At 32.8% G+C, this 18832-nt stretch overlaps 1 protein-coding gene across 4 annotated transcripts in view; it reads left to right on the top strand.

The window, feature by feature from the left end:
* STAG1 (stromal antigen 1) overlaps nucleotides 1-18832 on the top strand; it is a 393362-nt gene that overhangs the window by 209727 nt on the left and 164803 nt on the right. For all 4 annotated transcript variants that reach the window (XM_038570965.1, XM_038570961.1, XM_038570962.1 and 1 more), the window contains exons 6-7: nucleotides 2068-2144; nucleotides 16870-17074. In XM_038570965.1, coding sequence (XP_038426893.1) covers nucleotides 2068-2144; nucleotides 16870-17074 — 282 coding nt within the window. The remainder of the gene's footprint in view (nucleotides 1-2067; nucleotides 2145-16869; nucleotides 17075-18832) is intronic.

Raw genomic sequence — 18832 nt, 5'->3', positions numbered from 1 at the left:
TTTTTAAATCAATTTTACCAAGATAATAGTTTATATGCATTAAAATATACATGTTTTAAATGTACAGATAAATGACTTCTGAGAAATGCATATAACCATTTAATGATACCCCAAGCAAAATATAAAATATTTCCATCTAAGAACAACTAATTCTTCTCACGTTTAATAACTTAAAAATCTAATCTTACTTTTGTTTGATTAGTACTTAATGAAAATAATTTTGCTTATGGAGAGTACCATGAAAAAACTCCTGAAATTCCATGCTTTTTATATAAAGGACTCTATTTCAGGTTGATAAAAATAGTTAATGACACAAACAAGGTTAAATATAGTTAAAACAATTGTGTGTGATTTGAGTGATTTTTATTTATTCATTTATTTTGGGGAGGACAGGGGAGCAGAGAGAGAGAGAGAGAGAATCCAAAGTAGGCTCCATACCTGACATGAAGCCTGATGCAGGGTTTGGTCCCACAACCCTGAGATCATGACCCAAGCCTAAATCAAGAGTTTGATATTCAACTGTCTGAGCCACCCATGTGCTCCTAATTTGAGTGATTTTTAAAGAATGTTTGGCAGAAAGTTATATTTACTTGAGATAATTTATAACTAGAATCCAAAGCATTTTTTTAAAAAAACTCTGAAAATTAAGGCAGATTATAGTATAAATAACCTGTCTTCAATGCTATAAATATTGTTTAGTTTTCCCATAAAAAATGAAGTCACAATATAAAAGTTTCCCATTTTGTTTAGGAAATTGCAGATTGAAAAGGAACTCTAAAAATATTTTCCCTTGTGTTACTCACCTTTCAATCTATCCTCTACACCTGGATGTAGGGGATACCTGTTGGTGATAATTAATGAATTCTGCATCCTGAAAATGAACAAGAGAGCTATACATCAAGTAATTAAAACATGCTTAGAAATGGTTGTGATTAAAAATATGGGAGAGATCATTTTTCTCATTTTGCAGGTTAATAAAAATTAAGTCAAATTAAGTTTAATATGCCTAATGTGTCATTGCAGTTTTTTTATTGGGACTCTGAATTAAGAGTACACTTTGATTACTTCTGGGGGCTGTCTACTGCTCCATGCTTTTTCCTGTAAGAGTATAGTACACATTAGAAACTTTTCCCTCTTGTATTCCTAAATACGGTTTGAATTGGAGCTGGTAATCACTGGCAAGGAACCTGTCAGAGATTATAATGTATTTTCTTACTGATTCATTGAGTCTTATTCTCATGATTTTCAACTTGAATATTTTACATGTATACAGTTAAAACTGAATCTCATGTAATTACATTATTAGACCAGTATTCTCTGTAACTCCAGATTGATTTTGAACTTTATTTTAATTTATTTAAATTATGTTAATTTTTAATACAAGTTTTTGATATAAACCACTTAAGAGTGATGGTATTTATATAATTTTTGAGATAAAAATTATGTAGCTAATATAAAAGTAATAGTAAAGAATGAGATGAGAAAGGGGTTAACTTTTTTTTGATACTTATGTTGAAGTTATCAAGCTATTTTTCATGTTCAGATAGAACAGATTTAACTGACAGGTATCATTAGATTAAGGAACATTTAGTTTTAACTTATAGGATATTCTGATGATAAAGAATATCAGAAAGAGACATGAAGAGAGATAATATTGTCTATACTTGGGTGTTATTCATACTAAGGTAATCATCTATGTGTCTGGATAGCACCAGTCAATCCTTAGGGCCCTCCTTACAATATAAATTTATTATTTTATGTCTTCATCATCTTTTCCTTCCCAAACACTCCTCTCAGTTTTTTCCCCCTGCTTAGCTAATTCACAGAATATTTAGGTTTTATTCAATTTTATTTGTTTGTTTGTTTATTTATTTATTTGAATATTTAGGTTTTAAAAAATATGTCTGAAGAACTTTGAAGTTCTTGAACAAGGGATTCCATTAGGAATCGGGGGGAAGAAAAAAAACCCAAAAACTTTGATATAAAATTTTCAAACACTGGTCAGTTTAAATTTAATGTTTAGCATGGGATAGAAAAAGATTAACTGTAAAATCTGTTGTTCCACAGGTACTGTGAGAATAGAGATGTTTCGAAATATGCAGAATGCAGAAATCATCAGAAAAATGACTGAAGAATTTGATGAGGTATAGACTTCAATATTTATACGTTTATACAATACACAATATTTATATTATTTTAAAATGATGTATATGTTGATTATTTTAAGTTTTATTTTAGTTTGGTATTTAGTTTAAAAGAAGATACACTATTTCCTCATTTATATGATAATCCATGTTACTAATTCCAAAGTTAATGATCTTTGGCACTTTCATTACATTGCATGGAGGTATCACTTAATAAAGACTGGTAACTGATATAGATAATAAAATTAGTGGTATGAAGTAGAATTTGATTCTTGACATTCATTCTTGAAGACCACCTAAAATGCCCCAAATTAAAAATGCATCTCCAGTAGTTTTATGTTCTATAGAGTTAGTCATGTTAAATGTTTTAAAGTAAAAAGGATTTGGGGGTCAAAGAAGTGTGAGTAGGCTGAATATTATACCTATTTCTGTTTTAGAGATGGCCAAAACACGTTACCTTATTTAAAGTTCTTAGAAATCCTGATGGAAAAATAACCTGCCTAACTGCATTTAATCCATGTTTCCTAAAATTATTTTATGTAGATCTCTCTCTATTGCCCGCTCCCCACCTCCTCATCCCCATTTCGTGTATAAATACGTTTCTATTTGGACAGTCTACTTGAGAATATTCTGATTTCTACTTAGAATACATGTTTTCTTTGCTAGTCTTCATGAATTAATCAGCTTTACACTGATTGTAAATTTTGAAACAGTTTGACAATTTTATTTTTGTATTCTGTTTATGATGAACTCATTTTATGTCATTCTTTAGGTGACCATTAATTTTAGTTTAATATTCTGCCTTTTGATTTAAATAAGATTTCTATTTTTTGTAGATGTTCTTTTTTCTTGACTTTCAACACTAACGACAAAGATGTTTTTTTTCCCAAGTTTACTCTTTCAGTGGGATGGGCATAGCCTTTTTTTTTTTTTTTTTGTAGTAGTAGGAATATTTATATTTGACTTTAAAAAGTACTACAAATACATGGTAAAATACACTTCATTCTCATGAAGTGTTCACCTTTATTCTTGTGATACAAAAGCATTTTCATGAGCATCTTTACAGAAACATTCTGTCGGTGGCTTTCAGACTATTTAGTCACATTCCATGGGAGATAAGGGAGACCTTACATTATGACCCATCTATATATAATGTCCATAATTACTTGTTTTCATTTCTGGTGGCCAAAACATTCTGAAATTCCAAAGGATGATTTTTTCCTTCAATTTAATGGTTGCAGAATTGGCCCTGACTAACCTGAGGCTATTAAATGTTTTATTTATCTCAGTGTGAATATTTATATGTATTGCTGGTGAAATATGAATGTTCTTGATGACAGGGGGCTGCCCCAGATTCTTTTGGGTTATGATGGAATATAAAGCATATGTACTATATTAGGTTCCAAAATTCAAAAATTTATGGATTCTGAAACATTTCTATGAAATTACTTTTCATTTCTTTTAAAAGGCTTTTTTTTTTTTTTTTTTTTTTGGTAACTTCATGAGTTTATATATGACAAATAGAAAATAAAGCCAAATAAAGGTGCAAGTGGTAGGTTTTCTTTTTTTTTTTAATAATAAATTTATTTTTTATTGGTGTTCAATTTGCCAACATACAGAATAACACCCAGTGCTCATCCCGTCAAGTGCCCCCTTCAGTGCCCGTCACCCATTCACCCCCACCCCCCCGCCCTCCTCCCCTTCTACCACCCCTAGTTCGTTTCCCAGAGTTAGGAGTCTTCATGTTCTGTCTCCCTTTCTGATATTTCCTACCCATTTCTTCTCCCTTCCCTTCTATTCCCTTTCACTCTTATTTATATTCCCCAAATGAATGAGACTATATAATGTTTGTCCTTCTCCGATTGACTTATTTCACTCAGCATAATACCCTCCAGTTCCATCCACGTTGAAGCAAATGGTAGGTATTTGTCATTTCTAATGGCTGAGTAATATTCCATTGTATAAATAAACCACATCTTCTTTATCCATTCATCTTCCGATGGACACCGAGGCTCCTTCAAGTGGTAGGTTTTCTGACCAAATACTGTACTAAAAACCATGTCAGGCTTGCAACACAGGTGATGGAGGTCACAGATTAAAAAGTAGTATGTATCTTGGACCTTAAGGACACTATTAAGAGTTTAAGATGGTATTTCCCAGACTTTGTTGCATATTAATATCATTTGGGGATATTTAAAAACTGATGCTTGGCTCTCTCCCTTATTCCCAGACTTTCTGATTTAATTTGTATGGCACGTAATCTGGTCTTGGGATTTTTAAAGTTCACCAGGTGACTCCAATGTACAAACTTTAGGAGAAACTTTGAGAGAAAACCAAGGTTTAAGCTTTAAAAACACTTTATATGAGAGAATAGAATGAGGGGAAATACAATGTGAATACACAGTGAAATTTCAAAACAGGATATCATTGCTTTGTAGTAAGATTCTGAGATAAGTAGGGGTAGATGAGGAATTCAGTAAAAGGAAGATCATGATATATCTAAGAAAATATTCTTGTGAATATTTTCAAATATTCAAGTGTATTAGAAGAATAGTAAACTGTACCAAAACTGATAATGAGTTAAATATAGGAAATGAAATTATTTAAAAAGGTGTTTATTTCTTTTTTTTTTCAAGTTTTTTTTTTTATTTTTTATTTTTTTATTTATGATAGTCACAGAGAGAGAGAGAGAGGCAGAGACATAGGCAGAGGGAGAAGCAGGCTCCATGCAATGGGAGCCTGATGTGGGATTCGATCCCGGGTCTCCAGGATCACGCCCTGGGCCAAAGGCAGGCGCCAAACCGCTGCGCCACCCAGGGATCCCAGGTGTTTATTTCATATTCTTAAATATTATCTACCAATATTTGAGAATACTAACTACATCAAAAAAGAATGTTTTAAAAACCACCATTTAATGAATAAGTCATAAGGATAAAAGATACACAGACAGCATGGGGAATATAGTCATTGGTATTGTAATAGTGTTGTATGGCGGCATTTGGTCGCTACACTTGTGGTAAGCATAGCATTATGTCTGACCTTGTCCAATCACTGTATTGTACACCTGAAACTAATGTAACATTGTGTCAGCTGTACTTCAGATAAATAGATAGATAGATAGATAGATAGATAGATAGATAGATAGATAGATAGATGATTCTAAAATAAAACATTCTGTTTTTCCTATTTGACAGTACAGCTAACACAATTTTATTAGAATATATTCATTTAAAGCAGAATTATATTAATTACTAAGGCTATTTTATCGTTAAGTAAGCTCTTTAGCAAAAACCTGTACAGTATTTTTACTGTTTTTGTTTCTTCAAAATACTGTATAGGTCTTTTAGCCCCTGTGAGTGGAAGGAGGTTAGTTTTGGTAAATTGTATTTTGTGGTAAAATTCGGAAAGATTTGATGACAGGATCCATTGGATCCCAAGAGCTTAGAGCAATGTCTGGTTTACAAGGAGTAACTATTAAAATTTTGTTAGATGAATTGATGCATTGTATTATAGCAAAATAAAGGTGAGATGTGTTAGAAGTAGCTTAGATTGAAGGTGTTTATGTTAGGACAAGGTGGTCCAAGAGTATATTATTGCCTGAGAAAGTATAGTAGCTACTATTCCTTATTACAAACTGAGTCTAATGTTTGTTTCTTTTTCAAAAAAAACCTTATAGGCCTGCACACAGCCAAAAGTGCTACATAATTGTAATATCAACGTAATTTAGAAATATATTAATTCTCAGAGCAGTCTGTGGCTCTTCAGTCAGTAGATAAATTTAGTTCCTGTTAGAGACAGCCCCTGACACATAAAGCAAAATGTAGTAGCATTTCTTCCCCAGGTTATTAGAGTCACATCTCCAAATGTAAACTCTTAAGTATGTTTTCCAAAGGTCACTTTGCATAGTTTTCATGCATTGAAATGGGACATCTAGATAGCGATATTTTGCAACACAATACAATTAATGTATTCACTTAGTGCCTTTAATTCTTGTCTATGTTATTTTGTATTGCTCACAATTACAGAATTTTTTACACTGTGCTCTTCTATAATGATTACAACTTACCCAATGGCTTTTTTCTCTTCTTGTTTCTAATCATATGCATTTCTATGAATTTGTTTACGTAGACTTAAGTATAGAACTTCTCATTTGTTTATCCATTTGAGCATTTATTAGTTAAAAGATTAAAAATTTTAAGAAATGTAAAAATGATTAAGTATTATACAAACGGAAAAAATATAAATGAAATGCCAAGGATATGGTGGAAGAAAACTCAAATTACTTCTAGTCTCAAATTAAAGTCTAAATTTTTAAAAATGTTATATTCCATAATAAAATATTTTTCAGCCTATTGTCTTAATAATAGTGAATACCTATGATAAAGCTAAACAATTCTCTTCTCCTCTTCATCTTCCCTATGCTCCTTCTCAGAAGGCTTATGTTGGTAGAGTGCTTAAGGAGTAGCTGCCTGGTGATCATTTCAGACTTTCTTAGTTTGAATTGTCTTATTTTTTAAATATGTGATAAATAAAAATAGACAAAGGTTTTTTTTTCCTTCTACCTTTGGTAATCAGATCAAATAATAAATAAAAATATAAATCATTATATTATCATATTACATTTATTTATATTTATAATATTTATTAAATTACACTTATAGTGTAATTTGCAGCATATACTTATTTATAGATTAAATGCATACACTTACCAACACCCTTGAGCATTGAGCTCTTCTTACTCTCTTAAAATACCTCAGATACAATACAATCTGAAATATTAACCTAGTGAAGGCCTACAAAGCTTATTTTATATACTAAATATTAGTAATAATTTATTTCTTAATTTAATTAAAAATAAAGAGAAGTTTTAATATTTTCTTGCAGTACACCACTCAGTTGGTGTTGTACATATCACTTTGGAAACCACTTCATAATTGAAGGAGGTAAACAAGAATATTAAAGAAAGGAAGCAAAGTTGGGAGTAAGAAGTGCCGAAAAGAAAAAAAAAATAATCACATAGAAAAACTCATGAAGACTCAAGAAATTGTAATCATTTGTAATGTGAAAAGGTACAAAATAGGAAATAATACACCTGTGAACTTTGTAGTGCAAAATATTGGAGACCAGAGGAAACCTGTTGAATGGTAATAATAGCAAATACTTATGTGTACTGTGTGCTTGACACTGTATGTTCTTTACACATATCTAATTTTATGAAGTAGGTCTTATATATTACTATTATCTCCATTTTACAGATGAGAAAATGGAGGCAAAAGGGATTAAGGAAGTTGCCTGAGATCACACAATTAGTAAATGATAAAGTCAGGAATGACACCCAGAACATCTGGTTCCTGAGTTCATATTCATAACTACAACCCTGTTGTGCCTAGTATACAATATAAGTCTGTAATCTGAAGTAACTCGGAGAAAATCACTCAAGTAATAATTGTACTGTTTACACTTAGACTCCACTTAGACACCTTCAATCATATAATACACTTCTGGCTATTTTTGTTACCAGATGTCTTATGGCCAACCAAATAAGTTATGGAATTAAATTAGTATCTTTTTTAAAGGACCAGTTATATTCTATTGACATATGTTGAATCTTTTTGGATTTAACCCATTCAGTTATATTATTTGAGACATCTCTCCTTATGAGAAATGTGTAAATGAGATACTCATAAGCCAAAAGTAACATTTTTATCAGTGGATACTGGTTTAAATCCCCATCTGATTTTGATTAGATAGGATGAACTGTATATTTAGGTTATAGCTATACCCTGGTCATTTCAAGATTTTTATTTTTCAGTTTTAAAATATATCTATAAAGCATGATTTTATGATGATATAAATGAATCCTATTTATATTTGCTAATCATTAAGATCTTTTAAATTATCTAGCTAAAGCTAGGTATTTGTTTTCTATTATTGATTTTAGGTATAACTTTTTATTTTAACCACTGTCAAATGAACTATTTAGTCTTTCAAACTTATTTATACAGGATTTATTTTTGTATTTATTCAGTAAATATTTATTGAACACTTACTGTTTGACATTTTCTTAAGAACTATATATTTAGAGATTAACAAGGTTATATAGCTCTAGAAAATGATTTCGTATCCTAAATGGGGAAAGAGCTTTATGAACTAATAGCAGTAATGCTTTGAGAAGTTCAGTAGTTGAGAAATAAAAGACCCCGTGAGATCCCAGAGGATGAGGTAATTATCTGAGATGTGAGAGCTTTACAAGTTACTTAGTCCTAAAACTAAGTTTTTAAAGATGAATAGAAGTTCACCAGAAAAACCAGGAAGGAGTTTATAGAGAAGATAGAGTTTAGGATATATAGCAGAAAACTGAGGTACGAAGCTAGAGAAATTAGACTAAAATATTGTATTTAATACTTAAAAATAAACCATCCCCAAACCATTGTTCTCCTAGGTGTACTAGACAGTGCCCAAGATAAATGCTGGAGATAAAGAGATAAGAGAGGGGTTTGAAAAATACAACAAATTTTTATAGCATTCACTTGTGGAAGTTTTTTTTCCAGATGTATTTTTACATAATTTCTTTAATTGGTGTATGTATGCAAGTTCAATTTCCTAATACTTTAAGGCTGAGGTTTGTCAGAATTGAGAATTATCTTAGACTCAATTAGCAGAGGTCTGATAGTAAAGAATATTTTCTCGTTTGCCTTATGGAAGTCAGCCAAAATATTCTATCTAAATAATTAATCTTTATGACTTTTTAAACTTAAAAACAGAAGTTCAAACAATATTAGTTAATAATACATTTTATTTAGCCCACTCAGAGCTTTGTTTTATAAAAATGTTTTCCACTGGATCTTTCCAAGGATAAGTAATACCATTTTCTTTGTTTGTTTGACACACGGTTCTTATGCATTCTGACTTTTTGAGAGAAAATAAAAATGAAAAACTGTGATATATAAATGCATAAATATGATTTTACATCATAAATACTAACTATAACATTGTGATAATTTAGATAATGGTACTCCAGAATTTGGAATTTCTCCTAGTGATTTCAGAAACTTGGTATCCTCAAGGATATAAATTTGGTAGTTTGAAATACTTTAATATACTCTTTTTAAAAAAATTATGTGCCATTTGATACACATAAAGAATATATGTAACATATTATATAGAAGGTATGTAAATCTGACGTCCCCAACTTAAGAACTCAAATACCAGTGAAATACTACTGAAATACCTATGTGTTCCTCCACGCTCCCATTCCAATCCTTCTCCTGAGAGGTAATCATTATCTTGAATTTTGTAACCTTTTCTTACTGATAAATCATTTACTGCTTAATGAAATGTTTGTGAGGACTCATGGATGAGTAGGGACCAGACATTTGGAGGTACTCCATAACTGTTATTTGATACCAATTTAGGGCAGAACATATTTAAAAGGACTGATTGGCAGTCTCACTGCTGCTTTGACTTTACATATTCTCCTCATTTCTATTTGTGGCTAAGGAAACATAGATTGTCAACATTAATGATAGATAAAGGAGAAAAATATAGGGATCATTTAGATATCATCCTTCCCATTATTTTTGTCCCATATTGACAGTATCATTTTTATGGTGATTCATTCATTGTTTGAAGAAATAGTTGAGTGCCTGTTAAACATTCTAAGCATTTGAGGACATAGCAATGAATAACCAAAAATCCCTTCCCTCATGGAATTTATGTTTTATTTGGGAGTTAAAGCCAGTGAATAAAATACCTAGACAAAATATTATAGTATGATAAATATGATAAATGACAGTGAATGCTATATTAGAAAAATAAAGTAGAGAAGGAGAAAGAGATTGGGAATGGAAGGATGATTTTACATAGGATGGTCAGGAAAACTTCTCTAAGAATGTGACCTTAAGTGAACACTTGAAGGAAGTAATTGAGAACCATGTGTATATCTAGGGGAAGAGAAAATTTAAACTGCATAAATGGCTTTGAGATAGAAACATACCTAGGATATTAGAGAGACAACAAAGAAGCCAGTGTGGCTAAAGCATGTTGATTTATATATTGATTGCATTTGATTGTTTTATTGTCAGTACTTTTTCAAAATATGAAATACTTCCTCCACAGTTTTTTCTTTGCATGACATTAACTTTCAGTTGACAACAACCTAGTTATTTTTTAAAGTATCCTAGATTTTTTTTTCCTTCATGGTGTCATTTAACTTTTTCCTGACAGTTAAGAATACATGGACTTAAAATCCCAGGACCAGAATCCTGTAGCTTTGTGATCTAGGACAGTGTGTTTAAGATCTTATTTTTCTCATCTTTATACATAACTAGTAGTTACCACAGTATATAAATAATGCAAAATTATGGATTTGAAAAGTACATGCCATATAAATGCTAGTTATATCTTGTACATGAGAATTTCTCCCCTTGTATTCATCTGAATGTATTTGGAGAAATTGCTTTCTTACTGGACCTTTTTTGTTTGCTCTGTATTATCCTTGCAGATTTCTGCCTGATATTCTTCCCACTCTGAGCTTCTCTCTGCCTTTCTATACCTATTTATTTGATATGATTTACCTTTGCATTTGTTTATTCAATAAATTTCTTGGGCAAAGCATCATGGTAAGACTGCGCTCAAAGAATTTAAGTATTAGTTATGGACAATTGATTATTTAGGCTATTTGATTATTATCTTTATTTTGGTATCATTATATTGTTTTCTTAGCTCTCCTAAAAAAAAAAAAAAGAAATTACTGTTTTGTGAAAAAAGTTAGTTTTCAATATCACATTGCCCTTCATTAACTAGACAGTTTTCTTCTTTTTTTTTTTTTTAAGATGTATTTATTTATTTGAGAGAGCACACAAGCAGAAGAGGCAGAGGGAGAGAGAAATTTAAAGCAGAAAGTGCTTAGCATGGAGCCCTATCACCCTGAGATCTGACCTGAACTGAAACAAAGAGTCAGCTGCTTAACTAACTCCACCACCCAGGTGTCCCACTACACCGTTCTTTTACTTGACATGTAGAATGTGTCTAACAAATAGAAATTTATAACTGGTATTAGAATAAAGCAGGAAACTGCCTTTTGAAGTAGATACAGGAGATTTTTTTTCTCCCCAACCCCCTTTTTAAAGATTTTATTTATTTATTTATGAAAGACACAGAGAGAGGCAGAGATACAGTCAGAGGGAGAAGCAGGTTTCCCATGGGGAACCTGATATGGGACTTGGTCTCAGGACCCCGGGATCACAACCTGAGCTGATGGCAGACACTCAACCACTGAGCCACCTATGCACCCCAAGATTTTTTTAAGAATTTCTTCCCTTTTTAAAAACGGCTTATTTATTTTATTTTATTTTTTATTTATTTTAGATTTTATTTATTTATTCATGAGAGACACACAGAAAGAGGCAGAGACATAGGCAGGAGAAGCAGGCTCCCTATGGGTAGCCTGATGTGGGACTTGATCCCAGGGCCCAGGATCATGCCCTGAGCCAAAGGCAGACACTCAACCACTGAGCCACTGAGATGCCCCATGGTTTATTTATTTTAGAGAGAGTGCATGCATGTGTGCACATGAGTGTGAGCAGGAGGGGAGGGACAGAGAGGGAGAGAGAGAATCTCAAGCAGACTCCTCACTGATCAAGGAGCCTGGGGTGGGCTGGGGTTAGATCTCAAGACCTTGAGATCATGACCTGAACCAAATCAAGAGTTGGTTGCTCAACTGACTGAGCCACCCAGGTGCCCCCATAGAGATTTTTCCTTTTAATCATAGTATTTCCATATGGTACAAAAATGTAAAAGGACAAAAGGTCGGTTTAATTAGGAATTGAGCTAGTTTTGTGTTCTGTTGTTGATGTCATTGTCTTTAGTGAACCACAGTTCAGATTCCTCTAGTGGTAGGCTACTTTTGTCTTGTTCATAGGATACCCAGAGGGGTTTTTTCAGTGTTCGTGTTGCACTCTCAGCTCTCTCTGTTCTTGTGTGGCAGAGACCACTCCTACTCCATGCTCCTGCCCGTCTTTCAAGTGGTGTTGCTTATGGCCTGGTACTTATATAATGAGGGCGATTCTTCATTGTCCTACTGCTAAGTCTTAAACATGGTTTTTGTGCCTGGAGCCACTGAGGGACCTTCTCAGCTTTCCTGGCCGTTATGTCTGTGGCTGGTTTCAGGTAGAGTTTTCCGTCTCTCCCAATGCTAGCAGATCCCTGTTGATATTAGTATTAGGATTCAGGGTCCAGGACAATGTTTTGTCTTTTTCTTGCTTCCAGGTGGAGATTTTTTCTTTCACCTTCTCATAGCTGCAGTGGGTCTTTGCCTGTGCTGTGGTAGTGACTCAGTTTACTGACCCATCTCCATCAGATTAAGTCTTTTAATTTGCAGGAGACAAAAGTCTGGAGATGTGAGTTAGACTGTTGTTACCTTTCCCCCAGCAAGTGAAGATCCTGCCCTGCAGAATTACACCACCATGTGAGATGCTCTCCGTTCTCAGAATTTGTTTTAAATACCCAATTGAGATATGTGTAAAAGAGCTTTTGAATGAGTGCAAACTTCTTGTCCTTCCACGCTGACAAACTAGTCCACACTTTGACAGACTAGCCCGCACTTCATCTTTGACAGTTCATTAAAATTTTAAGTTCATTTCTTACCCATTTTTTGTGGAGACCTTTTCCTCTTAGGCTCTGCCACAAACAATAGAGCTTGTTTGCTTCACCTCTTCTTGGAGAGACTTACTCTTTAGAAATTATAGTTAATTCAGCTCAAGATGGGCTCAAGAAAAGTTCTCTGTGTGTGTGTGTGTGGATTCAGCTATTTCTCATTGTTGGTAGCCTACTACATTCTAAGTGGAAGCCAAACCCTATTGTTAGGCTTTTGACTTTGCTTTTAATTTTATTTAAATACAAAAATTACTTTTTATGTAGGTCAATCTGTTAGTCTTCTATGACTTCTTTTTTTTGTATTGTACTTAGTAAAAGACTTCTTCACCTTGAGAATATTTCCCATGTTTTCTGCTACTTTTCTGAATGTTTTTAAGCGTTTTGATTCATTAGGAATTAATTTTGGGGTAAGGTGCAATCTAATTTTCTTTCTAATGAACTGCCAGTTGTATCAAAATCATTTACTGAATAATTTATTTTTCCTCACTGCTTGTAATGCTACTATAACAGTAGGACTGAAATTATCTGTGAGTAGCAGAAAATCTGACCAACAATGGCTTGAATTCACAGGAGTAAATTTGTCTTAGCAAAATAAATCTCAGAGTAGACAAAACATGGTTGGTACTGCATCTCAGCAGAGCAAAGACCTAGACTTCTTCCATCCATAATTTTTATCTGCATTCTTGTCCTTTTGTGGTGTAAAATTGCTGTTGAGCATCCAGGACTACACATGAGTTCTAGGTCACTGAGAGAGGAAGTGACAAAGACTAAAGAAATCATACTTGTTTAGTCTGGCCATTTTAAAAGGCTTCTCCAGAAGCCCTATACCTAGCAAGTTACAAGTTATTTTTTTTTTTTAAGATTTATTTATTTATTTATCAGAGAGAGAGAGAGAGAGAGAGAGAGAGAGAGAGGTGGAGACACAGGAGGAGGGAGAAGCAGACTCCATGCTGGGAGCCCGACGTGGGACTCGATCCCGGGACTCCAGGATCGCGCCCTGGGCCAAAGGCAGGCGCTAAACCACTGAGCCACCCAGGGATCCCTAACAAGTTTTTTTCTCAGATATTTCTTGCACATTATTTTCCAGGCTACTAATGTATCTCTTATCATTAGTAGTACTGTTCTTTCCTTCAATTCATTAACTGAATTGTTTAAATATGAAAGAAAATATTAGATATATGCAGTTCCATGTTCATTGCATATTACCCAAGATGTAGAAACAACCTAAGTGTTCATCACTGGATGAGTGGTTAAAGAAAATGTGGCGCATATATATATATGAGATACAACAGAATATATATGTATGTATATATATGAATAATATATACAAAAGAATATTATTCAGCTGTTAAAAAATAAAGGAAATCTTGCCATTGTGACAACATGGATGGACCTTGATGGTATTATGTTAAGTGAAATAAGACAAAAAAGGACAAATACCATATGCTTTCACTTATTTACGGAATCAAAAAAAAAAGTACCCCCCCCCCCACACACACACACAAACTCATAGAACAGATTAGTAATTGCCACTGGTAGGAGGTTTGGGGGCAGGCAAAGGGGTGAAAAGATACAAACTTCCAGTTATAAAATATGTAAGTCTTAGAAATATAATGTATAGCATGATAACTATAGTTAATAATGCTGTTTTGCAAAGAAAAAATAATGCTGTTTTGCATATGTGAAAGTTGCTAAGAGAGTTGCTCTTAAAAGTTCTAATCACAAGAAAAAAAAATCAATGACTTTCTGTAACTGTATGGTGACAGATATTAATTAGACTTATTGTGATCATTTCACAGTATATACAAATATGGAATCATTATGTTGTATATCTGAAACTAATACAATGTTATATGTGAATTATAAATCAGTAAATAAAATATTTTAGTTCCCTAGAGGTTTTTTTAATTTTTAAATTTTATTTATTTATTTTTTTAAGATTTTATTTATTCATGAGAGACACAGAGAGAGAGGCAGACGTAGGCAGAGAGAGAGATGCAGGCTCCATGCAGGGTGCCCGAGGTGGGACTCAATCCCGAGACTCCAGGATCACGCCCTGGGCCGAAGGCAGACACTCAACTGCTGAGCCACCCAGGCGTCCCAAGGTTTTTTGTTTGTTTGTTTTTAAATTTTGATTTGTTTTGTGCTACATTTGAATCCTTTGAAGTATACTTAGTTTTTTTGTTTTTTTTTTTATTTATTTATTTTTTTAATTTTTAAATTTTTATTTATTTATGATAGTCACAGAGAGAGAGAGAGAGAGAGAGGCAGAGACATAGGCAGAGGGAGAAGCAGGCTCCATGCACCGGGAGCCTGATGTGGGATTCGATCCTGGGTCTCCAGGATCGCGCCCTGGGCCAAAGGCAGGCGCCAAACCGCTGCGCCACCCAGGGATCCCTATACTTAGTTTTTTATTATTTATTTGTAAATGCTTATTTTCCTGCCCTTCCTCTTGCTTGCTGTTGGGCTTGTTTAGATGGATTATTTATCTATTTTTTTTAGATATTTTACTTATTTATTTGACAGAGAGGGTGTGTACAAGCAGGGGGAATATCAGAGGGAGAGGGAGAAGCAGGCTCCCCACTGAGTAGGGAGCCCAATGCAGGGCTTGATGGGACCATGACCTGAGTGAAGGCAGATGCATAACCAACTAAGCCGCCTAGGCGCTCCTAGATTATTTAGATGAATGATATTCTTTGTTGTTGAGCATTAAATGACTGAATCTCACAGTTGATATAAAGCAAGAGAAGTTCTACTCTTATGAGCTTTTATGATACAGAAGCAACAGCAGCCTGTTGAGATACCTTTGAGAAGCATCTCACATTTCCACTCTTTTACCCTCTCCAGTCTACCCCTGACACTCCCACTTTCAAGGACTAGGATTCAGCCAGCCCCTTCAGTTCCTTTTTGATCTTTTTGAGGCTTAGTTAACTCTCTAACACTCATATAGCACCAAAATTTTGACTTCCTTTTCAGGTATTTGACCAAGTGCTAAGTAAACTCTTACTTATTTCTGATTTCTTTTCCTTGCTCTTGGGATTTCCTGCTATTATTCTAAGTATCATACTCGTTCTCTTTCCTGAGATATAAACACAGCCCAAGTCTTTACTCATACCTAATTCATTTGAAGCACTTTGGTCTAGAGAAAGCAAATAGCGATAAATTGGGAATATTCAGATACCATTTTCAAAGAATCTCTCAATGCTTTGTCAATTTATATTTTTCTACCAAGATGTTTTAGTCTAGAGTAGGGCACCTCTAACCAGTTGGATCCAATGTCAGTTTCATGTTATGTTTTTGTTTTTAATTTAAATTCAAGTTAGTTAACGTAGCGTATTATTGATTTCAGGGTAGAATTTAGTGTTTCATCTGTTGCATGTAATACTCAGTGCTCATTACATCAAGTAGCCATCTTACTGCCCATCACCCCATTACCCTATCCAGTTTCATGCTTAAACAAAATGATACAATCTGATAATACCAAGAACCCATATTAGATTTATTTTCTTTGAAAAGTTAATAAATCTGCTCTATAAAAGAAAATTAATAGAACATTTTTCATAAAATTGGAAGAAATAGAGTTGCAGTTTCAGATACAAAATACTATTTTTGTATTTCATAATGAAATACACTTTTGAAATTCTCAGTTCTTAAAAATTCTATTTTAAATAATTGAAAGAAGCTGATTAGTTTGATCTGAATTCAGTAGCAAATACCTTTTCTAGTCTAAACTTCTTTAATTTTTTGTTGTTGTTGTTTATACTTCAAAGTATCTCAACTAGGACCCAAGTGTAACAACATCGGAACTATTCTTTTTTGAATGTTGGCTTAAAATAATGAATTAAATACTTGGTTCTAAATAATAATTATGAGCACTGCATGAATTATTTAATTGTGGAAGATCAAAAGAAACAATAGATACAAAACTATCCGTGTACTTATGTAAGTCACCTTCAATATCCACATCTACTTTTGAAAAAAAAAAAAGTTACTTTGTAGGTAGGGAAAAAGGCTTTAATCAAATTGATATCATATGTCAAATTTAATATGTTCTTTTTATTCCTTTTAGGACAGTGGTGATTATCCCCTTACCATGCCTGGACCTCAATGGAAAAAGTTTCGTTCAAACTTCTGTGAATTTATTGGAGTCCTGATTCGACAGTGTCAGTATAGCATAATTTATGATGAGTATATGATGGACACAGTAATCTCCCTTTTGACTGGTTTGTCAGACTCCCAGGTCAGAGCTTTTAGGCATACAAGTACCCTTGCTGGTAAGTAACCAATGTTTTATTTCTGTTTTATTTAGTTTTGTTAAATATGTTCTATTGCACTTAAAATGTATTTAGATTAAATATTAATTTAATTTTACTGTGCTCTTGAAAAATACCATCCCTCCCCTCCCCCAAATTCATCTGAATGGCTTATGTTATCTGTTTAGGTAAGATGTATGACTATTTTGATAACTGGCATTTTATGGCCTGAGAATGAAAACTGAAAATTTCTGGCAAATTTCAGCAAATCTCTCTCTTAATGTTTAATAATTTTAATACATCATTATATTATAGTCCAAGAGATTTTAGGAGTCCACTAGACCATATTCTTCGGTAAACCCCAAAATGAGTAGTTGAAATTCTAAATTCATAGTGGTGTTTTTTTCACTTTATTATATTGTTTTATTGCTCATTATTATAAATAAATGTATAAGTATTTGTTTATATATTTGAAACAATTCTACCTACTTACAATTGCTACATAGCAACATTATTCCTATTCCTACTGATGTAATAATAACCTAAGTTTATCTAGATGTAATATCTCTGAAATCAGTTCATTTAGATAGGCTAGATAATCTGAAGAATTGACAGATTAGTTTTCACTATTATTTCATTTTGGAATTATCTAGAGAACTTCTCAGCCAAGTATATGTATTTTTTCCTTGTTTCTCCATAACAAGTCAATTTCAATAATTTAGCAATTGTTCTGGTTTCCCTCAACTGCTTTAACTGTGCTTACTGAAAATGACTGTTCTTTTTCATCTGTGATGTAGAGCAAGCACACACGTGTATACATGCACATTTGTGTAAATACTCCCAGAATACATCCTTTTTAGTAGCAGTAACTTTGTATTCATCTTACACATTACAATGACAAATACCAGATTTAATTTCATTAATTGTATTTCATTTTGCATTTAAATTAAATTTCTCATTTATCAAATATATTTAAATCTTTGGTTCTCAAACTTTCTCAAGTATCAGAATTATCTGCAGGGCTTATTGAAACAGATTGCATGGCCTTACCTCCAGAGTTTAACAGATTTTAGGTTTCCTGATATTTTGGGGAATACACATTGATAACCCGTGGTTTAAAAATCTTATCATTTTCTGGCTTAATCTGCTGCCTGAAGCCAATATGATAATATTACCTATGGTCATTCATGTTTTCTTCCATTCCACTTTTTTCATTTCCTTTTTTCCCCTTATTTAATCCATATTCCTATCCATTATCTTCTTAGTTACATGTCTATGTAAAATAAACATGAACCACATTTTCAAGAGTAACATTTTCCTTAGTATTAGGAAAAGAGGAAGATCTACCCAATTTTATCTTTTTCAAAAGGTAAAATAAAAATAGTTTATTGCTGAAAAAATTCCTATACAGAACAAACATCAAACAGTTTAAATTCTGTGTTTTGAGAGTATCTTCTTGCTTGTTATTAGGAAAAAAAGAGATCTTGTACCCAAGATTCTTTAAAAGGTATTGCAAATACACTATTTATTATTTTAAATTATATGATAATTACACAATTTTTTCTTTCTAATTTCATGACTTTTTTAGTATCTTCTCCATTTGAGTTGCTTTTTTCTTTTTCTTCATATATTCCATTGAGTTTTCATCTTATTTTCCTCTATGTACAGTAATGCCCATTTAGCTGGTTGTCAGATGGATAGTAAATGCACAAGAAAGAATAACATATTGTAGAAATAATTAGAATATTTTTACTTTTAAAATGTCTTTCCTGAAAAATG

This window comes from Canis lupus, chromosome 23, assembly GCF_011100685.1.
Source record: "Canis lupus familiaris isolate Mischka breed German Shepherd chromosome 23, alternate assembly UU_Cfam_GSD_1.0, whole genome shotgun sequence".
NCBI lineage: Eukaryota > Metazoa > Chordata > Mammalia > Carnivora > Canidae > Canis > Canis lupus.
The sequence above is the reverse complement of the archived record's forward strand: the minus strand, read 5'-3'. Positions and strand labels throughout refer to the sequence as shown.